This window comes from Leucopleurus acutus, assembly GCF_964270905.1.
Source record: "Leucopleurus acutus genome assembly, chromosome: 18".
Taxonomy (NCBI): domain Eukaryota; kingdom Metazoa; phylum Chordata; class Mammalia; order Artiodactyla; family Delphinidae; genus Leucopleurus; species Leucopleurus acutus.
In genome coordinates, this window is record NC_139160.1 from 69,019,084 (window position 1) to 69,046,885 (window position 27,802).

The window sequence follows — 27,802 nt, forward strand, 5'->3', positions numbered from 1 at the left end:
CTTCCAGGACCACAGGTTCTTGGTGAAGAGCAGAAGCAGTCAGGCAGAGGCAAGCTGGCCTTTCGGGTATGTGATATCCTCTTTGGGGACACCCAGAATTAGAAAGTTTACTCATTCTCCTGTTTGGGCCGAATAGCTTTTGGCTACAATTTGTCTAGAAAAAGATACAAACACGGGTTTTGCTGCTCCTCTTTTCCATGTTAGCTCAGAGCCTATTGTAGATACCATCTCTATTTGCATTCTGGAAGGGATGACATCCCACAGCTTCTGAGATGATGACTTAATCCTTTACCTGGACTACAAGCTCCTGAGAGGTCTGACACCTCTTACCCAACCAGATCTTGTACCACGTTCCCCTCGCTCCTTCTACTCCAGTCATACTGTCTATCCTCCCGAACCCTCCCATCATAGGGACAGCTGCCTGGAATGTTCTCCCCTCACCCTACAGACTGATCTCAATCATCACTCCCTCAGGGATGCCTTCCAGGATCTCTCTGATGAAGCCATCGTGCACTCTCCTGTGTCATCACAGGGACACGTGTTTCTCCGTCTCCCTCACCATAGCTGTAATTCTCACTGACCTGGGGGCATTTGATGAATACAGATCTAACATTCCAGGCTGTGAGGTTCATGAGAGCAGTGACTGTCTTTGTTTTTGCCCATTACATTCTTCTCAATTGCTGGCACGGTGATGTGCAGCTTTTTAGTGCTCTGGATCCTTTGTCGTTTAAGGAAATGAACTGGGGTGACAACTGTTTTAAGGACACTCAGTATCTTCCTGAGCACAGCAATTTCATCCTAAAGCAAAGCCTTTGTGGTGTGTAAAGGGGTTCTCTGTGTTAGTGTAACTGAGCAGGACCCTATGGGGCCTTCCCGTAACAGAACCTCCTGCCCCCCCAGCCCATGTCCTCTGCCTGACTCCTGTCTGTAGAAAAACTTTAGCCGAAGAATAAATTTAATTGGAGAAGTGAGAAAATTCAGAAGCAAAGGAAAGCAGTCAAACAAGACAAAGTAATAATAGTTTAGCCATTAAACAAAGTCAAGGACCTTTAGTTCCTCCTCAAGGGCTATAAATAATATTCAGGTCACTGTATGACCAATTTCAAGATGATTGTCAGAGCTGACAGTGCTGTTCTGCACATAGCCCCTCCCTCAACCTAGACAACCCTGAAACTCCCTTTTAAAAGCTCTCGCCCCCTGGCTGGCAGTGGGGAGTTGGTTCTTTGGGACATGAGTCCACCTTCTCCCCAGATTGCTGGCCTCCTGACTAAAGCAACCTTTCCTTTCCTACCGACACTTGTATCTCGAGTATTGGCTTTTATTTGGCACCTATGTGGCAGCCAACATGGGGCTGGAACCCATGAACCCATGACCTTGAGATTAAGAGTCTCATGCTTTACTGATTGAACTAGCCGGGGTCAATAACATTAGGGATTATTTTCCTGCATGACTCTAACACTGGAGAGGATGGGATACTGGACAGAAGAGCAGGGCAGAATAAGCCCACCCAATTACTTTTGGGTGGGATCAAGGAAGACTAAAGAAGAAAGAAAGAAAGAATTTATAATAATGTGTTATGGGGGTGGTGGTGGGATGAACTGGGAGATTGGGATTGATATATATACACTAATATGTATAAAATAGATAACTAATATGAACCTGCTGTATATAAAAAAAATGTTATGGGCTTGTATAATCTTTACAGTTAGAAGTAGTTCACATACTTGACCTTCATAATGCACATATGGACTAGGTAAATTATGAAAATATATTCCCAGTTCAGAGCAGGGAACAAAAGATCACTGAAGACAAATAACTTGATTGAAGTGCTGGATTAGGAACCAGGTCTTCTGGACCTGTGCTGTCCACCATGGCAGCCACACGTGGTCAGTGAGCATTTGAAATGTGGCCAGTCTAAATTAAGATGTGCTGTCAATGTGAAATAGGCACTCAAAGATTGAATACCAAAGAAAGGGTGTAGCCTCACTCCTTCATAATTTTTACATTTCTGACATACTGAAATGATAATGTTTTGGAAATGGTAGGTTAAAAATGTATTATTAAATTAATGTCATCTCTTTCTTTTTTTATCTTTTTTATATGTGGCTCCCAGAAAATTTAAAATAACATCCAGGCCACATTTTATTTCTATTGGACAACACAGCTCATGATCACAATCAAGTACACCTATGGTGTAGAGTCTGAGCTGAATGGAGGGTGGGGAGGCTGCATGCATTTTAGGCAGAACAATGAGAACTCAGGTGTTGAGATGGGGAATGATGGCTTTCGAGAAATGGCAGCCGGGTGTCTGGGAGAAAATAAGGCAGCAAAGTATCAGAGAATCATACTGTGAAGCCCTAATTATAATGTAGTGGCACGGAAGCTACACTTCCACTCAGAGAACTGGGTTCAGGTCCTCTGATTCTGGCTTGTGTGTGAATTTAGGCAGGTCTCTTCATCTCTCGGTTTCCATTTCTCTGTCTCTCTCTCTGTCTCTCTTGTCTTTTATCCTTTGAGAAAATGAGGGTTAAACCAGAGGATCTTGAAGGACCTTCTCTTTCTGGCTTGCAGGCTCTAGGACTCTGAGGGGTCAGCTTTTGTCTGTGTGAAGAGTGCGAGTGTGTGCACACGTACACGTGTGTGTGTGCGAGGGTCCGTCATGGTCAAGGCTGAATTTTAGGGAGGTTAACCTGACCCTTGAGAGTAGGCTGACCTGGAGTGAGACGAGACTGGAAACAGGGTTACCTAAACTGAAATTACCAACTAAAATAAACTTTAGTGATGCGCTTACCAGGAGGGCAAAGTGAAGTACCACCCAGACAACGCCGAGTGACGTCACCAGAAGATCGTACCTATTTCTTCTGCTTTGCCAGAAGCCGGCAGGTGACATCGCTATGATCTTCATTGTAACCTGGGGAAAAACAATGAAGACAATGAACTGAGGCTGAGTGTTCAGCATATATTTAAATGTACTAACCTGAGGCACATTATTTTTTTAAAGGATGTAGAAACCAAAGAGAAGAATTTATTACTGATGTGTCTGTGTATATATGTAAATCTATATTCTCCACACTCTCTTCTCCTTTATCTACGACTAGTTCTGATAGCAAGACGTTTTTCTTCCTCAAGTAAAAGACCATAGATTTTGGGAAACATCAACCGGTACAGGGTAAAATAAAAATCTGCTTGCATTTCCAAGAAGATTGCACTGGAAAGCAATGTGACGTGGACCACATATTAAAATAATCTTGTCTGGGCCAACTCCCTCTGCCACCACATTGTAATTTGAGTCCCTGAATTACAGTGGTTTGTGCCGTTTGCTGTAAATATTTGAACTCACATAACTAGACAGGCCAACATTCAGATACAACGTCAACGGCAGTTAGTAATTCTCGCCGTTGGAAAAATGGAAATATAAAGTGAAGTCTTTGTTCAAGCGAAGCAGAACAGCCTGAAAAGGAAGTATACTAAGAGCATTCTGTTCCCCAAAGAGGACTTCAAAAGCAGCGGGACGTGGAGGTGCAAGGAAGTGCCATGGAAGGAGGACGCTGTTTTGCTTTAAAATGTGCACTGCAGCCCCCAGCACCAGCTGGCTCATTACTGTACCTCTAGAACAAAGATGAACGTGAAAACGACCGACATGGTTGCCAAAGGAACAGTCACTGGGTCCTCGACGTCCCACTGTAAGAGAGACAGCACACACGTCTGTGCCTGCGTTCTATCAACACGGAAAGACTTTCCCCTCTTCCACCCATCTGAACATGACTGTGAATTTAAATTTTTTATAAATGTAGACTGTGAGTGGACATGGCTGCCTGCAATGTTCTTGGACCCACCAATGAATAAAAAATTCATTCCCAGAGTGTTAGGGTGAAATAGAGTACCTTGACGGACAGCAACACCGACTGGGCCAGGACGAGTAATGCAATTGTCCTCTTAAAAAATGGATGCTGGGTTATGTCATACATCTTAGCTCTAAAACCATCATTATCTGAAAAGAAAGGTTTAGGCAAGGGCATTTTAGACATCGGTCACATTTACGTTCTTGCCTTTCATTTTCTTTAATGCTCGTCTTAAAACCCATTACATTTTTTTCTCTCCTACAGTTCAATCTACTGTGAAGTGTCTTGCAGGAATGGCTGGGTCTGAATATTTAAAACGACGGTGCATGACACCGTCTGCACTGGAAGGAGATTCGCATCATTCAGTTTCTGTCAGTTTAATACATTTCACTCATATGTTTAAAAGGCAAGCACAAATATATTTATTTAACAATTCATTTTTTCATTAAGGCTTATCCTGAGAGCACAGAAGCACGGCCTTTGGGTGGTTGATTTTAATAGCCTATGGAGAGATCTGTAGTTTGGAGCCTGTTTTTATATTAACTTCTGCACAATCACCTAGTGGCCTCATGATGATTATTTTAATTGAAATCTTAGACTCCTGGGGAATCATGAACACTAGTGCCCAACATGAATAAAATCAGAGCATCTTTGATACCCGGGCGAGGTGGCAGATGAAGAGGCTGTGCTATCTTCAGGCGGCTCTTCAAATCTTCCCATCTTCTCTGATCTACAGTCAGCAGAGCCGTCCCCTTAATAAACAAAGGAAAACAGAGAAAGACCTTTTGTCATGTGCTCCACACCAAGGACATCGCAATGCGCTGCTGACGCAAACAAGATTAATGTGGGTTTAAAACAAAGATATTCTTCCTATACCATGGTGGTTCGATAAACAGGGTCAGAATTCTCAAACGTGGTCTTGAGAGAAGTTCCAGAAAAGAGGGCCGGGGGTTCAGAGAAGATTCAGCAGCCTTCAGTTGGCATCTTTGAACACGTATAATATTCAGGTTTGGGAAAATCTAAAGAAGGTTTTCTATATGATTAGATTTTCTAAAAGAGATACTCTCTAACAGTGGTTAGTTTCCTTTCATAGTAGAAAAAGCTGCAGCAAAATGATAGCTTATCAATGCTGCTGCTTCTGGTTAAGGCTACTGTGTCTTTTTAGAAATCATTCTGTTACATGCAATCGTGAAACTATTTTTAAGTGGTATGAGGTCAGAGAATTGCATATTTAAGAAATTTGTGCTGTGACAATTGGTTAAATGAGATCAGATATTCTTTGTTATATAATAGAGCACATCATTAAAATGCACTTGAATATATTACATTACATTTCATTATATTATATTACAAAGGCCAAAATATAATTTAAGAAACTGGGGAAAAAACCACCTCCCCTCTCCCATCCTGCCTTTCCTGACACAGAGCTAACTATCTTTCAGGGGAATGTCCTCCTCACTATGTTTTCAGACTTTGGCTGCTTATGTATATATAAATATACAAGAATGTGTTTGTTTTTAAATTTATAAATTTCTGTAATGGTATACAACATGTGGGAATTTACGCAGTTTGTTTTTTACTATTTTTTTTTTTGGCCGCGCCCCGTGTCTTGCAGGATTTTAGTTCCTCTACGGGGGATCAAACCCAGACCCCTGCAGTGGAAGCACAGAGTCCTAACCACTGGACCGCCAGGGAAGTCCCCAGTTTGTTTTTATCTTCATTGAAAATTACATTTTCCATACAACTAGATACTAGATCTGATTAGTTTATTTGAACTGATCACACAGTATCCCACTGTACAAATATGTCAGATGTTATCATTTTAGGTTTATGGACTATAAACGATGTTGCAGTAAACCCACGGGTACTGTCTCACGGTAAACATCTTGCTCTGTGGTAAACCTCTAGGAAAGGAACTGCTGGGATCTCAGAGTTTACACATTTCCACACTTACAGAGATTTCCAAGGTGCTATCCAAAGAGCAATAACCAAGAAAATTGGTTTCATTCTACAAGTGTTCCCATTTCCTTATATTCTTGCCAATACTTGACTTTATCAGACATTTTAATTTGGTCATTTGATGGGTGTGAAATGTATCTGATTTGGTTTTAATATTAATGAGACGAAACATTTTCAGTGCATATATAAGGTGATTCCTGTGTGTTCCTTTGTAAATTGCCTGTTCATATTCTTTGCTCATTTTTGTATTTGGATATTTACTTTTTGATGTTTTGTAGAGATTCTTAATATATTCTGGATACTAATATTTTGTCAGTTATGTGAGTTGTAAGTATTTAGTCTTAGCTTGCTTTTTTTAAAAAATTTTGCTTAGTGTGTCTTTTATCATTCAGAAACTTTTCCTTTTAATGTAATCTGACTTATAAATTTTTTTCTTTATGGATTTCACTTTGTGGTTAATGTCAAGAACTCTACAACTACTCCAGGGTTAAAAGCACATTCTCCATGGTTTAAAAATGGTTTAAAATTTGCTTTTCATAGCTGGGTCTTTCATTCATCTGGAATTTATTCTTGAATATGGTGTAAGGTAGAAATGTCAGTTTAATTTCTGAGACGTAGACAATCAATTAATTATCCCAGCACCACTATGGATGGTCTCAGCTTCTCCACTGACTTGTTGTGCTACTTCTGCTTCATATACACATGGGTCCCTCCTAGGGCTTTCTGTTCTATTCTGTAAGCCTAACTTTCTATCCCTGTAACAATTATGGCACTATTATACTTACCATAGCTTGTTTTTCCACATTTTTGTTCATGCTCACCCCCGTAAGAGTCTTATCAATCTATTTCAACAAACCAGTTTTTCTCACTCTTGAGCTTTTCTGTAAGTTACTTTGTTTTCTGTATCACTAATTTTCTGTTCTTTTATCTGTTATTTTCTTCCTCCCATTTTCTTCTATTTCACTTTGTTGCTCTGATTGTAATTTATTGATTTGTGTATTTGGCATGTTAATCATCACTATTTGATTATTCTCTAACATATACAATTAAAAGCTATAAATTTCCATCTAATTACTGATTTATCTATACCTTGTGAGTTTTAATGTGATTTTTATAAACGATTTATCTAAATGCTTTGTGATTTTCTATTCTGATTTCTTCTGTAACTCAAAAATTACTTAGAATGCAGTCTTAATATTTCCAAATTATGGGGAATTTTTTGCTATGTTTTAAAATTGTGATAGAGAACATGTGTACATTATCAATTCTTTGGTAATTATTGTTTTATGACTTTGTAGATGATACATTTTGTACTTGATACATTTTGTACTTGAAAGTAATACACAGTCTCAAATTGTCAGAGACCTTTATATGTCCATTGGACCAAACGTCTTCATTGTGTCAAATCTAACATGTTCTTTTTGTTCTGATTTATGAGTTTCTTAGAGAAATACATTACTATCTATCTTTCATCGGATTTTGGATTTGCTAGCTTTTTAAAATAATTTGGTTAAATATTGCTTTGTGGGCTTCCCTGGTGGCACAGTGGTTGAGAGTCTGCCTGCCGATGGAGGGGACACGGGTTCGTGCCCCAGTCCGGGAAGATCCCACATGCAGTGGAGCGGCTAGGCCCGTGAGCCATGGCCACTGAGCCTGCGCGTCCGGAGCCTGTGCTCCGCAACGGGAGAGGCCACAGCAGGGAGAGGCCCGCGTACCGCAAAAAAAAAAAGAAAACAAAAAAATTCTGAGTTCACCTACTGAGTTACACAGAAGCAACCAATTTACACTTAGTGAAAGGCATATTACCTGCAATCAGTGCATCGGTTTCAGCTACTGTATTTTAATAACTTGCTGCACATCCTTTCAATTTGAACAATAGCAGATGCGTTTTTCAGTCCTCGGCAAATTAATGACACCATTACCAAAAGAGGAAATTTAGCAAGAGAATTGTGCTCTGAAATAATGTGCCTGAAAGGCAGCAATGAGGTAGCTTGTAAAATAGTTACAGAGATTATTTACACCGGTCACTTTACAGTTTAATGCGACTGCACGCCGTGTGTGGAAAAGGGAACTCAAAATGAGTGGCTAGGAAAGAATAAACGCTGCGGAATTCAAACCAAGAATTCTTACCTTGTTTTCATTGAAATTAGCAATAACTACTCCAACAAAAAGGGTCAGTCCAATCATGCAACCCAGGAATACGAAAACATGAATATAGATTCCATGCATCTGTATAAATGAAAAATACAGTTATTCATCAAAGCCAATGAAAGCAGCTGTGGTAACATTCAAAGGATTCCAGTGCGTGCTTACCGGACCCACACGATGAATAATAACATCCCTCACTTCCACCCAGCCTTTCAAGGAGAGAACTTCAAACAATGCCAGCATAGCATTGCCCACATTGTCAAAATTAAAGTTCCGAGGATTCGCCCTGCAAGTCAGAAAGAGGAATGTTCCGTGGAATTCCAGTGAGAAGCACCCTAAGGCAGTATCTATAACTCTTTCCAATCTTGGTTGCAAAGTATAGGCACTTGGAAGGTAGGTTAGATGGCATTTGTTTGCGAACTCATAAGAATGCATCAATGTGTTAGAATTTATTAATTATGCAGTTAATTATTAGGCAATGATGGGGTGTTCTCAATCGAAAACAATAAAATGCTATGTCCCTCGACTTCTAGCTCCAGAGGTTCTGCAATGTTTCTGGCTGGTCCTGATTAGTATACTGAGGACTTTCTGGTTAGAACTTGTGCAGGAGATTCTTACAAAGGGGCCTTGGAGTTTGGATGTGAATTTTGAAATGGTTTTACATTAGAAAACCTTCCTAAAGGCATGAATTACAAATCCTGGTGTTAGTACAAAAAGTGTAAAATGAGTAGAATTTGGCCACTTAATTCTGTGTCATCACGTGAGCAGCATGCTGTGACCTAGTGATGCTTTAGGGGCTCCTGAGGTGACACATACCCTATGTGTCTCCAGATAACCCCCTCCCAGGTGGGTGTTTTTCTCTCATTAACTCCAAATGTTCTCAACAGATACTTCTTGTAGACCCCAGTGTATAGTGTGCTGTCTACCGCACAGTTAACTCCTGAGTTCTAAAACATTTTGGACCCTCTATTTTTGGGGGGTCAGGGGATGTCTCATTTCTTATTTTTCTGACACGTGTATACTTTTTTCTTTCCACTAACATCTTTCTACTACACTGCATCTCCCCTAGTCATTACAGGTCTTAGCTAACATATTTGTTAACAGAAGAAGATTTCAGTGTTTTTTTTTTAATCCCCCTTTTCTGAGGCTATTTTAAATAATTAAAAGATTTAGACAACCACATGCTGGAAAAATCATGACTATCAACACATTTACTGAATTTGATGACCTGAGCTCAGGATTATTGACTAGAGTAGGCCTACTGAAGCCTAGCTGAATTATATTTTGATAATTTTTTTTCTTGCTAGCACATTTATCAAAAGTTCACCTTCACAGGAAGCAACATTCTAGGGGGATCCAGTTCAGTATTCTTCTACCACCTTTTATGGTTTTCAGAACTAGAGACTATCACGAGATATACTTTTATAAGTTTTCTTTTTTTAACACTAAATATGTGGGAATCTAATAAGAAAACATAAAACTGAGACTGACTTATTTTTAAAGGTTTAAAGCTGATTGGCAGAAATGTTTTCTATACAGTAAAAAAGCCCCACTCAGAAATTAATATTTAGGGATTCTGATTTATATTTTTTAAGTATGAAAGACAAGCATATTCTCTTGTATTTTTCCAACAATCTTTCCTTTTGGGGGTTTCAATTAAATTTAATATATTTTACAGCAGACAGACTCTGTAAGGATTCTACAGATGCCACAATTTTCTTGAATAAGGATTTTTTTTTTTAAACCAAGTGAGTCAGCTCTCAGATCTGATGTTGAACTTTCTTACCCATCCATTTTCTTTATGTAAAAGTGCTTTTTTTAGCTGAATTTGCAGCAACCCAAACTATTCTCATGTTCCACATCCTTTAGAAGTTAGAATATGTTAAAATACACTTTCAGGCTAAAGCAAGAAAAGTAAAATGGAGAATCATAGACTTAAATTGCTGGAAGAATATACCACATTAAAAGTCTCAGTTTTAATCATATTGGATATGTTTATGCTTTGTTCATGATACTAAAATTGGAAAGTTTGAAACTTTACCAATAACTACAGAGGACTTCAACAAATCCCAAACACAGTCCATTACTGTCATTTTTCCTGTTGTCCTCCCTTGATCTGGAAGGCTATTTAAATATTATCTTTTCTGGTTAATTTTTAAAAGATTACAACATTGTCTATCCAATTCAGAAAAATGAATCAGTTCTGACCTCACAATCTGAGTTTTCTACCTCCCAGTGACAAGTGCTCCAGGGACCCCAGGTCATGATAAGGAGAGCTGCTTCTCCTCTGGGAAGATGGGGGTGCCATGGAGGAGAGGAATCTAGCCTCTGTCCTGGGATGTGGAAATGCAGGGGATAACATGGGCCAAAATGGTACCCTGTATCTTACACAGCTCTGCCATCTAAAGAAATCAGAAACTAGTACTTCCTGGAATGCAGACTGCTTTTTGCCTCGCTCTTTGGTAACAGCAATTTGAGTTTCCACAGCCTGCAACAATCTTACCTCTGCCTCGCCCCTCACTCTCACCTGCCCATGGCTCCTCCCCCTTTCACCTGCCTAATTCCTATTCACCCTTCAAGAGTTAACTGGGTGTCTTCTCCTCTAGGTCCTTCTCCCTGGTCCAGTCATTGTTTGGATTAGCAGCCTCTGTCCTGCGTGTACCACTGAACCCTTTGCCTCTCCGTACCCTAGAATCAGAGGGTGATACATTATGGAGCAAAAGAAACTTAAAGGTAAGCCTCAGGGCCCCTCCCTGACACAGGTCCCTTCCAAGACTCAGGAAGGGGCCCAGGAGTGAGTTCACATAGTCATATGTTTCTGTTAAACTTAAAAAAGCAAAGTAGCTTTATATTCTTTTTCTTAGAGTGTACCCAAATTGTTTGAGCCTTAGACTCGACAAAAAAAATCTGATCTCTTTCTGCCTAGAATGTATCGCAGTGTAATTTGAAATTACCTAGAGGTAAGTTTCTGGTGAACTTCAGGTGAGTTTAGGGGCTTATTTATGTAGCATTAAAACTTCAGCATATTGTATTAAATTATTTTAAATTTTATTTTCTGTTCTCCATTGGACTTCTAGCTCTTAGGGGTCAGAGGCCATAGCTTGTTCCCAGTGACAGCATAACTCCTGGCGAAGAGTAAACACTTAGTAAATATATTTATTGTAAAACTGAATGCTTTGTTGATTTCTCTCCCATGCATTTCCTTTTCCTAAATCCCAGACCTCTGCTCAAGACAAAACACACAATACTTATAATATATGATATGTTGAATCCTTTTTACCAAGGTAATTTTATCTCATCAAGTCTGAGTGATTTGGAGGAGAATGAATGTATTCATCTGAAGAGAGAATGCAGAAGCCAGACTGTCTCCTGAATTAGCTAGTGCATATTTATGTCCTAATTATAATTATCATAGCATTCCTCTAGGCTAATTCCCAGATATAAGTTATTTTCTTAATCATAAATTAGCCAATATAAAATTACAAAAATTTCAGCTGCTAACCCTTGACGAGATTATTAGAGAAACAAAACGTGAAAATTATCATGGTTACAGTTGACATTTATTTGATGAAAGATTTATATTTCACTAAAACTAACCCAAGTCACAATATTCTGAACAAATGGGAAAAGCTATTGTGATAACATTCAAGTGATGTCCCTCTGTTTGCTTGTGCTTTTAAAATGTCATTGAACTTGAAGTCCTTAATAATAGCTTACATAAAACATTACATTTCAGTTAGTTGATTTTAAAATCTTAGAGAGCTGGTTTTATGGAACAGGTTGAATGCTGTAGGGTCCAACCGGAAACAGCTTACTCTCCTCCTAATGCTACCTTCCAGTGCATCCTACTTGCTTCCTGACACCTTGGGGAAAGCCCAGAGCTTTTCGGTATATAGTCAGCCTCATTCTAAAATGCCCACTGCATTCAAACCTGTACCAGGATCTCACCCTCAGCAGCTCAAGCCTGACCCGTGGTCTGAGGAGGGAAAAAGAGTGTCAGCCACTCTGGCCCACTCCTCCTCTTGGTGACTGCCTGGGTCTTACAAGAAGGGGTGGGATGCAGCTGGGGTCAGAGACATCACATCTTGTGTGTCTGACTCCGCTGGACTGTGGCCATTGGCGGTCTCCTCACAGCAGCCGTTGTTCCTTCACGGAGCTCATTTAGGTGTTCCCAAGAAGCACTCCATGTTTGAACAGTGTTTCTAGCTTCTGTGAATTTGGCACTTGAGCATTTTTCCCACATACAGACGCTGGACGCACTTTGTTCCAGACACCCGGTAAGATGCCTGAGTCACTCTTCCTGGCCTCGTGCCTCCGTCGTCCTCCCCCGAACCTTGAGATGAGCCCTTTTCAGGGTGTGCTTTTCAAATACAAACCAACTAACTCAGAGTCCACCCCCTCCCCCACCACCAATCACCTCCTCTATCAGGCTGTCACACTCTGGGCCACCATCCACCTGCCCGAGTCACCCCAGTGCCAGGTACCAGACCACAATGGATGGCCTCTATGCTCTAGAGCCCATTACAATTATTCAAACTAGCCATCCCTAGGCCTGCTTGCCCTGCCTCACCCGTTCCTTCCCAGGGAAACCACAGTAAAGGCTCTTGGCCCCAGCTCTCCCCACCTCTCTGCCTGCTGACCCACACTGGTGCTTCCCCAGGTGGCCCCCCGGGGAGTGGCATGCCCCCTCCTCTTGGGAACGATGAGTAGCAAACTGTCTTTTCAGTGGTAGTGCTCTCGATCTGTCGGCTTTACTGTACCTCACATTTTCTATGACTACACTCCCCAGCATGAGGATGCCCCAGTGTGCTCTTCCTGCTCTGAGTGTAGCCTCTGGGTGATTCTCAGCTCCAACTCCTGGAAACGTTCCCACAGCTTCTTCCCATAGGGGCACCCTGTCCGCAGCACACAGCCCTTTGCAGCAGGGTTCCAACAAGAAGGCTCAGGTCAGAAGGCCCTTGGCAGGGATGATGTGGCCCTCCAGAAGCAGCAGATCACCCCGTCTTCCCAGATGGTGACGAGCAGCTTGCCCACAAGAGCCTCTCTTCTTGCCTTGTCAAACTCTGATATCAACTGGTCCTTCCAGGGGTCCTCGTAGGAGTAGGAGAAGCGCCGTCCACCTTTCCCCACAGGGAAGGTGGCGTGATGCCACAGCACTCTCTGCTCTTGACTTCATTCACTACCATGATGTTATCTTTGAAGGCAGTGCTTTCTTTTACAGGAGCTGGGTGATGGATGATGTTTTAGTAAGTTCTGATGGGATTGGTTTAGTTGGCCTCTTTAGAATGTCAAGATACTTTAATCTCCCCTTGGCCTCAACTTTGAGACTTTAGACAAAATTCCAAAAAATTTTGGAAAAAAAAAAACTGATGTCCTGATATAAGTAAAGTATTTACAGTATAATAACGAGTTTTACTCTCACAACAAAATAAACATTTTATGCTTCTTTAATTTTTTATTGTAATATAAATTAGACTGCTTTTCTAGTTAACACTGGGATAAAGATATTCCCATGTGTTATATACTTCTCTACCCATGCTCAAGCCTCACATCCAAAATTAATCTTTTTTCCACAGTTCTTTGGTATTAAAAGAAAACCAATATAAATTGTATTGAATTGTTTATGAAAGTGAATTTCATATTAGAGAAATGCCAAAGCAGGTAAGAATGAGTCCTAAGGGTACAACTGGGTGAAATGCTATTCCTTTTAAAGAGTTTTGACATTTAGTAGAGAACATCAATTGTGACAAAAGCAGAGCAGTTACTGTGGTTCACTCATTATTCTAAGAGGTAAAAATGAAATAAAAAGAAAACAGATAATGATTTAAAAGGACAAATGAAGTTGATGGAACACTGCATCAGTGAAGCAGATTGAGAGATTTCATTCATAGTCATTAGGGAAATGGTTGAGAAAGAAGGTACCAGATACTTCTGGCTTTGATGTAAAATGCTTTGAAAACTTATTTTAAAAAATTTTTTTAAAGAGGCAGTTAGATAAAATCAATTGTGTTACTGATTATTCCCTTCCAGGAGTTCAACAACAAAATCCTTCAATGTAAATGGGTTTTAAAATTGAAATAGTTTTATGATTTAGGCTTCTCTACAACTGTTATGAGGACATCAGGTCTTCCTTAAAGACATAAAGCCAGTATGAGTTTAGTTTTAATTTGATTAAAATTGTTAAACTTTTAAAATATTGGTTTAAAAGCTGAATTGAGATTTGATTTAAAATTGATAGAAAATCTTTTTTCTTTTAAGCCTCACTAATTTTTATTCTAAAAAATTTTTATTTTTATTGAAGTATAATTGAGTTACAATGTTGTGTTAGTTTCAGGTATATATATATATACACACACACACACACACACACATACATGCTTCAGCTATAATATACATATATATACACACAAATATATGTATACATATATAAATTCTTTTTCAGATTCTTTTCCATTATGGTTTATTACAGGATATTGAATGTAGTTATCTGTGCTATACAGTAGGATTTTATTTTTTATCTATTTTATATGTAGTAGTTTGTATCTGCTAATCCCATACTCCTAATTTATCCCCCCCATCCCCTTTCCCCTTTGGTAACCATAAGTTTGTTTTCTATATCTGGGAGCCTTTTTCTGATTTTTAAGTAAGCTCATTTGTATCAATTTTTTTTTAGATTCCACATATAAGCAATATATGATATTTGTCTTATATTATATATTATAATATATAATATATACAATATATACAATATATGACATATATTATATATAATATTGTATATATTATATATTATAATATATAATATATATCTATAGTATAATATATAATATATAATATTAACATAATATAATATATAATATGTATAATATATTATATAATTTTTTAATATAATATATAATATTATATATATTATATATTAATTTAATATAATCTATTAATATAATATATAATATGTTTTATATAATATATAATATGTTATATATAATATATAATTATATATATTATTATGTATTAATATTACATTATTATATATTATTATATATTAATATGAATGGACCTAGAGATTATCATACTAAGTGAAGTAAGTCAATATCTATATTATAATATATAATATATATTATAATATATTATATATAATATATTAATATATTATATTATATATTATATATAATATATAAATTATATTTATATTTTATATTATTATAAGCCTCACTAATTTTTAAAGCTATGTGAGTCCAGATACATACTTTAAAGTATTAGAAAAATACTGTAGTGATATTTCATTATTATATATCATATATATAATATATTATAATATATAATATATATTATATAATATAATATATACTATTAATATATAATAGTATATATTATATATAACATATATTATATATTATGTTATATTAATATATTATATAATATTTAATATATATTATACATATTATATATATTATGTTAATATTATATATCGATATATATTATTATATATTATTATATTATATATTATATATAATATATTTATATATAATATATTAATATATATTATATATTATTATATATTATTATTATATATATTATATATATTATTATATATACATATATAATATATATTATAATATATATAAATATATATTATTATATATAATATATATATTTTATATATTATATAATATATAATATATAATATATATATTATATATAATTATAAATATATATTATATACAATATTATATATAATATATGACATATATTATATATTATATTATATATTAATATCTATTATGTTTCTATATTATATATTATATATAATATATATTTAATATATAATATATATAATTATATATATAATATATATTTTATATATATTATATATAATTATATATAAATAATATATATTAAATATATATTATAAATTATATTTATATTTTATATTATTATAAGCCTCACTAATTTTTAAAGCTATGTGAGTCCAGATACATACTTTAAAGTATTAGAAAAACACTGTAGTGATATTTCATTATTATATATCATATATATAATATATTATAATATATAATATATATTATATAATATATAATATTAATATATAATAGTATATATTATATATAACATATATATTATATATTAATATGTTATATTAATATATTATATATTTAATATATATTATACATATTATATATATTATGTTAATATTATATATCGATATATATTATTATATATTATTATATTATATATTATATATAATATATATTACATAATATATTTATATATAATATATATTAATATATATTATATATATTATATATATTATTATATATATTATTATATATACATATATATTATATATATTATTATATATAATATATATATTATATAATATATAATATATATATATTTTATATATTATAATATATATTATATACAATATTATATATAATATATGACATATATTATATATTATATATTATATTATATATTAATATATATTATGTTTCTATATTATATATAATATATATTTAATATATATATTATATATAATTATATATATAATATATATTTAATATATATAATATATATAATTATATATATAAAATATATATTAAATATATATTATAAATTATATTTATATTTTATATTATTATAAGCCTCACTAATTTTTAAAGTATTAGAAAAATACTGCAGTGATATTTCATTAGTTTCATGAAGCAACCCTGGGACTCAGTGTACCGCTTCCTCTCTTATTTATCTTATTTCTTTTATTTATTTATTTTGTTTTTGTTTTTGCGGTACGTGGGCCTCTCACTGTTGTGGCCTCTCCCGTTGCGGAACATAGGCTCCGGATGTGCAGGCTCAGCGGCCATGGCTCACGGACCCAGCTGCTCCATGGCATGTGGGATCTTCCCGGACTGGGGCACGAACCCGTGTCCCCTGCATCGGCAGGCAGACTCTCAACCACTGCGCCACCAGGGAAGCCCTGTTTCTTTTATTTTTGCATCCTATTGTAATTCAGTGCTTTGCCTGGCATTACTTAAAATTATTTTAAGTAATTCTAGCAGAACTACTTTTAGTTTCATGCCATATTATACTGCTTTAAAACCTTATACTATATATACTTATATAGAACATGGATGGACCACGAAGGCACATTATGCAAGTGAATAAGTCAGACAGAGAAAGATGAATACTGTATAATCTCACTTGTGTAATCTAAGAAAACAAAACAAAACAAAAACAAAAGCAAAACCCCTCCGACTAAACTCATAGAAAAAGAGATCAGATTTGTTTTTACCAGAGGTGGGGGGAGGAGAGGAAGTGGAGAAAGGTGGTCAAAGGTACAAACTTCCAGTTATAAGACAAATAAATACTAGGGATGTAATGTACAACGTAGGGACTATAGTTAACACTGCTGTGTGATACACAGGAAAGCTGTTAAGAGAACAGTAAGAGTTCTCATCATGAGGAGAATTTCTTTTCTTTCAGCTGGATCTATATGAGGTGATGGATGTTAACTAAACCTATTGTGATAATCATTTTACAATATATGTAAATTGAACCATCATGCTGTTTGCCTTAAATTTATACAGTGATGTATGGCAACTATTTCTCAATAAAACTGGGGAAAAGCCCCTTATACTGACAAATACAGCATTTTTCATGATATTTTTCTGATATGCTTACCAAACACGTGGCACCCAAAATCCAGGTTTTTTCTCTCCAGGTCTTAATTTTAAATTTAAGTTCTTGGACACACTTACATTAATTCTGAATATTCCATTACAGTCTTCCTAAAACAGGAAAAAAAATAAAAGGAGGAGGAAAAGAACCTGGTCAGAAAATGAAGTCAGAAAAGATAAACGATAAGAAACATTTTTTACATAGAATGACAGAGGTCTTTTATATAACAGCAGACATGTGCATAGCTACTCAGCAAATAGTAACAAAGACTTCAGAGATAAGCAGGTGAAAGTTGATGTTGAAAATGTTAGTGAGTGGGCAAAGGATATGAACTGACATGCCTCCAAGGGAGAGATACAAATAGCCAATGAGCACGTGAAAAGGTGCTCAGAATCATTAGTCATCAGGGAAATGCAAGTCAAAACCACAATGGGATACCATTTCCCACTCACTAAGAAGGCTTTAATCAAGAAGTCAAATAGCAAACTCTGACGAGGATGTGCACACATCTTAATCCTCATACTAGAATCCTCATACACTGCTGGTGGGAATGGAAAATGGCGCAGCCACTTTGGAAAATAGGGTGGCAGGTCCTTAAATAATTAAAGAGTTACCACAGGACACAGCAATTCTTCTCCTAGGTATCTACCCAAGAGAAATGAAACATATATTCACATGGAAATTTGTACATGAATGTTTATATCATTATTATTATAAATAGCATTATTTACAATAGCTCAAAGGTGGAAACAATTCAAATGCCCATCAATCAACAAATACACAAACAAAATGTGGTCTATCCATACTGTGGAATATTATTCAGCCATAAAAATAATGAAGTACTGACACATGCTACAACATGGATGAACCTTGAAGATATTATGCTAAGTGAAAAAGCCATCCATCCAACACCACATATTATATGATTCCATCTGGAGACATGGCACCAACAACTCAAGCTTCATGGCCTTTAAATGTGAGCTGTGCCAAATGCTGGGGTATCTAGTTTCCCCTTTTCCTTGGGTTTGTCTCTTCTTTTATAAAGGTAAACTGAAGTATCCCCTTCATCCACATGACACACTTGGCTTTGGCCTCTTATGTTAGGACTAGAAAAGAATTCGTCCAAATACAAAGACATGGGCTACTTCTCACTATGCCAATTTGTTTTGCAATTATTCTGCTTGTTCCTGATGCTCTTTTGATGGCTAAGTTTTCTTAGACTTTCCTTACGAGCTTCCCACACAGACCTCACTGTCCTGTGGAAAAGAATAAATGCCTCATGGTATCTGTATGTCTGTCCGTCCACCGTGTGCCCTCTGTCCCCTATACAAGTCACTACTCTTTAGCTTGGGCTGGGTATGAGCAGATGGTGTACAATCTCAAGGCTCTTAGGCCATTATTACTCCCCTGAGTCATCCACTACTCTTACGAGGCTTCATCTTGAAACGTTGTTATTATCTTTCTGGCCTCTGTTTGGGGTGGACCTAAAATAACCCTTCTTTCCTTACATAAGCTTGTGGACTAATGCGTCAGCTCATTATTACTGCCTTCATTTAGCTCATCTGGTACACCATGACCTTTATACCATGTTCCCTGCATGTCTTGTCAGGTTTATCAAAATTCCTGGAACCTCTGGGAAGGGGAGTTAAAGGAAGCAGCGACCCGGGCGATACCTTGTGAAATAGCGTAAGGTCTGCCCATCCTAAGTTTGTCTCTTCTGCTCTGCCTCTTCCTGAAAAATCTCATTACTAACATGACTGATAATGTATTTTGACTGGACAAAGATGTTACCTGTATTTTCTAAAAATTCGAGAGCTACTAAGCTTTGTAATTAGAAGCCTCAAAATGTAGCAATGTCATAGTAGTATAAAATTTATATTAGACAGCCATGTTTGCTGGAAATATGGGAGTAAGTGTTTTAGTTCAGCCCTTTTGGAAACATGCATTTTAATGAGACTTAAGCATTATTTTACCTGGGTGGAAGAGGAAATACTCTTGCTAGTTTATACATCAGCAGAACTGGGTTCACTCCATTAACCTACTTGTAACATCGGGCAGGATTCTAAGAGAATGGGACAGTGGGCGATGCAGCAGAGATTGGCTAATTATTAAACAAACCCCGCCCCCTTTTCTGCAAAATACACCACGAAACTACACATCACGGTCTCACATCTGTCTGGTGAGGCCACGCTCTTGCCAGTGGAATGTGGGATGAAGACAGATGTGTTGCTTCTAGGCTCTGCCTGTAGTCCTCTGAGAGAGAGATGGTTTTCTGTTCCTAACTGCCAGCTAAACAGAGAAGACTCTGAAGACAGCAAAGGCTAGGGACACAGGACAGAGGAGGCATGAGCCACTGGGTGGTCATTTGGAGGAGAGCTGCCCGAATTATTCAACATGCAATAAATATATTCATTTCATTACATTCAGCTACTGACATATTGAGGCTGTTCCAGAAGCTAGCCTCCTCTTATAACACCAGCCAAAGAAAGAGAAAGAAAAGAGTAGAGGGACTTCCCTGGCGGTCCAGTGGTTAGGACTTGGCACTTTCACTTCCGGGGCCTGGGTTCAATCCCCGGTCTGGGAACTAAGATCCCACAAGCCATGCAGTGCGGCCAAAAAAAAAAAAAAAAAAAAGTAGAATCGAAAGTATTGAAGCTTGGTTCAAGCTTGAATCTTAGTTGTCTTCATGGGGGAGATTCTGGGCAGCTAAGAGCTAATGCAAGGCCCTGACTTCCTAACAGGAATGTGGAGTGGATAAGTCATATGAAGGGGTGTGGAAGTCAAACTCTGCCCTTTGTATTTTGGGGGAGCTGTTTGCTGATATGAGTCTCAGGTCACAGCAGAGGCAGGATTACGTTAGGGAAGACCTAAAGGGAAAATTTGCACATGGAATCTTGGGTGACTATATGGAAGATGTCAACAGTGGCTTGACCTTGGAATAGGAGGGAGGAACAGGACTGTCTGAGATGTGTTTTAATCTTATAAACCTTTACCAGCCAGAAGAGACACACTGCCTGCTTTAAGCAGAGGGAGTCCATGGGAAGAGTATTCTTAGAGTTCTGTTCTCAAAGCAGCCTCAGCACATGGCTACCCAGGGATGGTAAATGTTCTTGATTTTCATCCCAAAAGACAGAAAGGATATCTTACCCTTCTAATAATGTTGGGATCATTGCACTTGGCCAGTTTTCCAGCAAAGAGCTGAACTCCAAAGCTTGCAAAAACAAGCATTAATGTCAGCAAAAGAATGGAGACCTGAAAGAAATGGGTGAGACAGCAAATCTCTTGGTAAAAAATTATAAACAGTAGGTTTGGTTTGAGCAGTGATTATGAACAGGACTTTTAAGATAACATCGTATGAAATTCACAGTGTTTGGATGCTACTTTTTAACTTCTCCCCCGCAGGTCATTCAATTAGCCTAGCTGGAATGTTAAAAGAAGGAAATTAACAACAGGTTTTGAATTTTTTTTTTTTTTTTTGCGGTACGCGGGCCTCTCACTGTTGTGGCCTCTCCTGTTGCGGAGCACAGGCTCTGGACGCGCAGGCAGCCGCTCCACGACATGTGGGATCCTCCCGGACCGGGGCACGAACCCGTGTCCCCTGCATCGGCAGGCAGACTCTCAACCACTGCGCCACCAGGGAAGCCCTGGCTAAGGTGTTTTTGACATGACTTGGACTTTTCTGATTTTGAAATCAACACTTTGCTTTGTTTTATTTAATGGAACAAAAGAAAAATGTTGAAATAATTCTCTTTCCCAAATTTTCTCAAAATGGATTCATGTGTCTGTTAGCAGAGCCTCCGTAAGGGGGATAGTGGCTTTGCTTTCTTGCAAGCATGAGGGCTCAGGGCGTATCAAAGTGTCACACACAGAGGGTGTGAGATCAGAGTCTTGAGAAGCAAATCTGGTAATTGCCTTGTACTCCCTCTGCTGGATGACTGTTTTGGTCTCAGCAGAGAAAAGTGGCCAAAATACTGAACAAACGATTGATCTCTACTGGTTGAATAATCTAAATATATCCCTTAAAGATACTAAAATTACATAGAAACATCCTCTGAAGCAAGGCTCAAATAAATCATCTTCTGAATTCTATCAGGGCTCAAAGATGCATACACATTCATTGTCAGGTGCTATTCTGTTTTCCCTCAATTCCAGCTGTGGGAAAAGCCACAGTGTTATGGCTTCAGTGCAAAAAAATATGGAATTTTATAAATTTATTTATTTTTGGCTGCATTGGGTCTTTGCTGCTGTGCACGGGCTTTCTCTAGTTGCGGCGAGTGGGGGCTACTCTTCATTGTGGTGTGCAGGCTTCTCATTGCGGTGGCTTCTCTTGTTGCGGAGCATGGGCTCTAGGCACGTGGGCTTCATTAGTTGTGGCACACGGGCTGAGTAGTTGTGGCTTGCGGGCTCTAGAGCGCAGGCTCAGTAGTTGTGGCACATGGGCTTAGTTGCTCCGTGGCATGCGGGATCTTCCTGGACCAGGGCTCGAACCCGTGTCCCCTGTGTTGGCAGGCGGATTCTTAACCACTGTGCCACCAGGGAAGTCCCCAAAATATGGAATTTTATACAGAGCTTTAACAAAGTATTAGCAGGATACTAACACAACATTGTAAATCAACTACAATAAAATAAAAATTTAAAAAAGTATTAGCAGCTATATGCCTATGGTAACATAACAGCCTGTCTTTAAAACGCCTTAGAATCAACTGCAACTATAGCTATCTTTTCACTATAGGTGTGTTTCTAGACAGCAAGATATAAAACTAGCTTAGTAAGTTAATTCATGTTTTCCATGCACAAGCAGAACTCATTAATAATAAAAAGAATCCTGTGATCACTCCTTTGTTATAAGGCAAAGATTCTTCTTTAACAGACTGTGAGCAAAGAGCCTCTTACTCATTGTTTTATCTGCAGCCCTGCTCTTAGAAGACCCTAAATCAATATTTGCCCAACTAAAAAGTATATTTTCTCCTCAATCATAGTTCTAAATGTTCATTACTGTATATTGAGGTAGGGTATACCTGTATGTTACAGTTTTGAAGAGTTGTTTTATGTTAACACTCCGAAGATCAAAGCCAAATTTTGTTCTATATGAATTTGGGAACATAGAAAATGAGATTACAAGCCTAAATGGGTTAATTCCTAATATTGTTTGTGAATTCGATGGTGTTGAAACTTCTTCTTAATTTCCAGACGGGGCAACTAAAACCCAGAGTATAAATTAGGGTCAAGAGTTAGGAATGGAAGTGTCAGAAAATTCTATCTCTTTGGATTCTCCTTCCACTGTACTTTCCAGAAGGCTTCCCTTTAATTTACTAAAAATATTTGTTGAATTAAATATACCAATAAGCCAGAAGCATCCATGGGTGAAGTCTTTGAACCTGTGTTGTGTTTTGCTAGTACCTTTACAATCTTCTGGCAATAAACAAAATGGTACACTTAACCTTGACAAGCGAGACTCACTTTATCCCCTCATTTGCTACATTAAGAGCTGTACGCCGTGAACCAGAAGTAAAGGGTGATTGTAACGTACCAGAAAAATTTCCTTGAAGCCGCTGAAAAGTTCCCGAACGACTTTCCTCATCTGAGGCACCAGCTTGAATATCCGCAGAGGTCGCAGGCAGCGGAGAACAAGTAAGAGCTGAGCTCCCGACTCCGCAGGCACGTTTTGAGGCATCCAACAAAGAAATATCAAGCTCACCTAGAGGGAAAAAATAATCTCTAGAATTTATGCAATTTATCCTGTACTATCTACATTTTCCGTGAGCCAGCTGGCCACAAGTTTCCTTTAGCAGAGACTCCACGTGTTATGTGGGGCAAGCATTCGCTGGGTGTACATGCAACTCATCTCTACGGACTTGATCCAGACCTGTGAGCAGCCCCAAAGGAAGTCATCAGGTGTTTGCAGGGGGTGTGAAATGGGGGTGCCCACACCGTGGGTGTGGGTACTCCAGTGCCTCCTGCCCCTTCTTTTAACATATATACTGGAGGCTCCGCAGAAGTCAGCAGGATTGAAATTCCTTTGATCAAGGATACTAAACCTCACACTGGACTGAATACTCGCTATTTTGTTAATGATCTAAACATGCTACATGTTAATGGTCACAATTCTCCTTGTTGTATTGGAAAAGACACTGATTTTATGCCTTCTTGGACATACAGAAAGAAATTTCTTTGAGTCCCTTCCTATGGTTTCCCCGTTTAGTTTAAATAGATAGTTGAATGGTTGCCTTCTCTGGCCTGGTATTTTGTGTGTTGGAATTGGCATACTCTCTCTAGTTTGCTTTTAGTGATAAGCGGCTCATTGATCACTTATATAGTTTTTTTGTTTTGTTTCGTTTGTTTTTAGTATAGGTGCCACAAGAATTGTGGTGTGCAAACTAGATTTGCTACCTTAGACCTCATTAATGTATGTCTTATGCATACAGGAATGTGGTTGATGTATTTGAACCATATCCACGAATATTTTTAATGCTTTTTATTTAGATTTTACATGCATGCCCTTTACTTGCCTATACTAAACTACTGCTCTACTTAGGAACTCAGTTAATGGCACCTAAACCTCTGTGACTCACGTATCTCACTCTTGTACCAACAAATGCAGGAGATTTTACAAAACCATTATATTTTATATTCAGGAAATAACCGAAGACTTACAAGATATATAAATATGTCCATGACTCCACCGAAGTCCCTGATGACAGCAGTTGGAGTGAAAAATAAGCCATCTGCCATAATCTTCAGATTAAGCTCAATGCTCATGAATATCACAAACACATACTCGGCGATCTGAAATGGGCAGAAGGCAGGTTGGTCACAATGAATGCAAAAATTGCAGGTCAGCGTTTCTCCGCTTAGCTGTGAGTTGAGATTCGGCAGAGTACCTGCAAAGTGGGTGCGTGCATGACTCTCCGGAAGGGGGATTCGAACATCATGGAAATGCAGGAGCAAATGGTTACGATAATCATGACCCAGTCCAGGTAAGTCACCAATCCCAGCAAATCACTGCCAAAGACCAGACAAAACTGAGAAGCGCAAACACTCTAGGAAAGGTTGCTGAAAGTCAGAGACAATGCATCTGTGATTCTATAAACGTGACTGGCATTGTTTAAATGAATCGCCAATCGTCTATTTCACAGCAGAATATAACAAGAAAATAAAGGGAATTTTTATATTTTTATGCGGCATAAAATAGTACATGGAAACTTCAAATGTGCATGGAAACAGAGTTTGTAATGCTTACTAAAGTTGATGGTACTTTGTATTTTTCACAGCTCCCGTGACCGGATCTGTTTTAGATCTGTAAGAGAGAACAAACATATAAACTCTGTGACACAGTATGCGTGTTAGAACTCGGCAGCATAGTACGTATAAACATCTCATCTACCTAAAATTTCTCTCACATCCTCTACAAAATGTGTTATGATATATGTTAACTGTATGTGACTTTGGAAGGCAGAGAACATTAGATCAAAGAAAAATCAGAAGAGTTTGCAATTGATGCTTAAAGTTTACATTTTTCAAAATGCCTGATTTTAGAATTCATGACGCCATTCAACAATTTCTGACAAAGATATTACAAAATTAAATTTTGACTTCCATTTAAAAACATTCAAAGTCTTTGCCATAGCAGTTTGGCGCTTTTCCTCATAATTATTTAATTAAATATCCATAAATTAAATAGAATTCTTTGCTCTGTATTTAATTGTGATCGTGTGGAGTAATTTATATAGAATTTCTTGGGGTGGGGATTTATAACTTTTACTTTCAGGAAGCCCATGACCAGTCTTCAAGAATTAACAATTAGATGTAAACATGGAGACAGCCAATGGGATAATTTCAGATGAAAAACCCAATTTGGGAACTGATCAAATCAACTCTACACTGCCAGCTTCTTCCTATTGATGCTTTGTGAAAACTCAGGGTTTTAAATCATTATCACTCAGGTGCTTTAAACTGCGAAGGTCTTTCTAGAATAGCAGAAAGAACAGTAGACTGGCAGTCAGAGAGGGCCCTAGCTGGCGTCCTTGAGCAAAGCCCTTACCCTCGGCTGACCTAAATGCCCTCCTCTGTTGGAGAAGAGGGAACACAAATGACCCCAAATGGCTCCTGAGGTCTCCTCCAGCCCTGAGGGGTTAGGAGAATGTATTAGTTTCCTAGGGCTGCTGTAACAAAGGACTGCAGGCTGAGGGGCTTAAATAACAGAAACTTATTTTCTCCCAGTTCTGGAGGTGGACGTCTGAGTTGAAGGTGGCAGTAGGGTTGGCACCTCCTGAGGCTGTGAGGGAAGGATCTGCTCCAGGCCTCTCTCCTTGGTTTGTAGACGGCCGTCTTCACATTGTTCCTCCTTATAGCAGTCTGTGTCCAAGTTTCCTCATCTTACAAGGACACCAGTCATATAGGATTAGGGTGCACCTGAATGACCTCATTTTAATTTAATTACCTCTTTAAAGTCCTTATCTCCAAGTAAGGTCACATTCTAAGGGGCTGGGATTAGGGCTTCAACATCTGAATTTCTCTGGACGAGGGGGGCACAATTCAGCCCATAACATACAGTAATGCTCATACATGTGCTACTAATGATGGTATCAGGGAAGGTACAGCTACCGAATGGAACGTTTTCACACTTTCTCCAGACTCGTAACATCTTCTGGGTATTTACTCAGAGTTGTGCATGACAAGAATCCTACCTCCTCCACTGGCTGCCTGCTAAACGTGGCTTGGCTGGTCCCAAATGCAGCATCCCCTGGGCTGATCACCCTGACACCCTCTCGCACATTTCTTCCACGTGGGGAGGGACAGGGACACTGGCCAGTGGGTTTTCTTCTCATAAGAGTTGGTAATAGAAGCACTAGTCGACTTGATTTCTATTTTGCACTATTCTAGAATTATGGTATTCTGACCACAAAGAAACAGCAAGTCTAAAAGAAGATGTGGGCAGTGACCTCAGCTCTGTCATTTCATCTCCCCTTGGTTAACTGTCTCCAAAATAAAATATGGAGTTAACAACTCTGCTGTAAACATCTTGGGCGCCTGTGGAACTGAACAAATAAGAATGGCTGTGAAGTGCTTCATAAACGTGTGTTTTCTATAAATGTTACCTACTTGCAACCTTTGTTTGTTTCCCCCCTGGTCGGCCGCTCAGCCACGAGAAGCAGCATGGTCATTTAGCCCACGGTTTATGTGGTGACCCCATCAGGATGACACGATCCTCCTTCCTCGGATGACAACTCCCCCTGCTGTTTGCATGACTCAGGGCCAAACCCCTGGCTGCAGTGGAGTCACTTACGCGTTGAATCGAGCTCGGACCACCACTCGGCAGAAGTTTCTGAACCTGTGCTCCCGACCCACGATGAACAGGGGCTTATCGAAGTACGGGTGGTTCTCCCTCAGCTCCTCTTCCTGCACTTTCCTGGACCAGGAAAATAGTGCGAGAGTTAGGCTAAGGGCACGTCTGCCTTCCCCAAACGAGAGCCTCAAAACACCGCCCTGCCCGTACCTTTTCATTTCTGCTTGCTCCTTTTTCTCCTGGATCATCTTTATTTCACTGTCTTCTCTTTGTGCATTTCTATATCTCACTGTATTGGAATGCTAGAAGTAAAATGAAAGGGGACACATCAACGTGGGAGATTTTTCTGACAGTCCTCCTCCAAGATGACCATTAAAAAAAAAGGAAATAAATACTTTCTAAATATTTGAATGGCCACAGTCATCTTAGCAAGGATTGTTTTTTTCCTCAAAAGCGTATTTTTTTTTCCCAGTGAAAACATTTATTGAGAACCTATTATGTGCTATGCACTGTTGTAGTGCTGTGGATATGGCAAAAGGGGAAAAAGTGACAAAATCCCTGCTCTTGTGTGGCTAATGTTCTCATCAGGGGAGACAGATTAAAAATGAAATCAAAATAAATAAGAAGGTTAGAAGAGGTTTAGTGCTCTGGTTAAAAACAGAGGGGGATAGAGCAGCGGTCCTCAAACTTTTTGGCACCAGGGACCGGTTTTGCAGAAGACAATTTTTCCACAGACCCAGGGGATGCTTCAGGCAGTAATGCAAGCGATGGAGAGAGATGGGGAGCCATGGGGAGCGGCAGATGAAGCTTTGCTCGCTAGCGCACCGCTCACCTCTTGCTGTGCGACAGGCTGAGGACGGGTGTTGCGGACCCCTGGGACACAGGACAGAGA

At 38.1% G+C, this 27,802-nt stretch overlaps 1 protein-coding gene across 4 annotated transcripts in view; it reads right to left on the bottom strand.

Annotated features, from left to right (window-relative positions):
- Window positions 1-27,802, bottom strand: part of NALCN (sodium leak channel, non-selective) — a gene marked incomplete at both ends in the record, with an annotated part of 280,034 nt that overhangs the window by 18,318 nt on the left and 233,914 nt on the right. For all 4 annotated transcript variants that reach the window (XM_082859218.1, XM_082859217.1, XM_082859216.1 and 1 more), the window contains 14 exons: window positions 2,792-2,911; window positions 3,607-3,681; window positions 3,885-3,991; window positions 4,501-4,594; window positions 7,932-8,030; window positions 8,115-8,235; window positions 17,628-17,734; window positions 20,772-20,876; window positions 23,155-23,322; window positions 24,279-24,410; window positions 24,506-24,626; window positions 24,865-24,921; window positions 26,911-27,033; window positions 27,121-27,212. In XM_082859218.1, coding sequence (XP_082715344.1) covers window positions 2,792-2,911; window positions 3,607-3,681; window positions 3,885-3,991; window positions 4,501-4,594; window positions 7,932-8,030; window positions 8,115-8,235; window positions 17,628-17,734; window positions 20,772-20,876; window positions 23,155-23,322; window positions 24,279-24,410; window positions 24,506-24,626; window positions 24,865-24,921; window positions 26,911-27,033; window positions 27,121-27,212 — 1,521 coding nt within the window. The remainder of the gene's footprint in view (window positions 1-2,791; window positions 2,912-3,606; window positions 3,682-3,884; window positions 3,992-4,500; window positions 4,595-7,931; window positions 8,031-8,114; window positions 8,236-17,627; window positions 17,735-20,771; window positions 20,877-23,154; window positions 23,323-24,278; window positions 24,411-24,505; window positions 24,627-24,864; window positions 24,922-26,910; window positions 27,034-27,120; window positions 27,213-27,802) is intronic.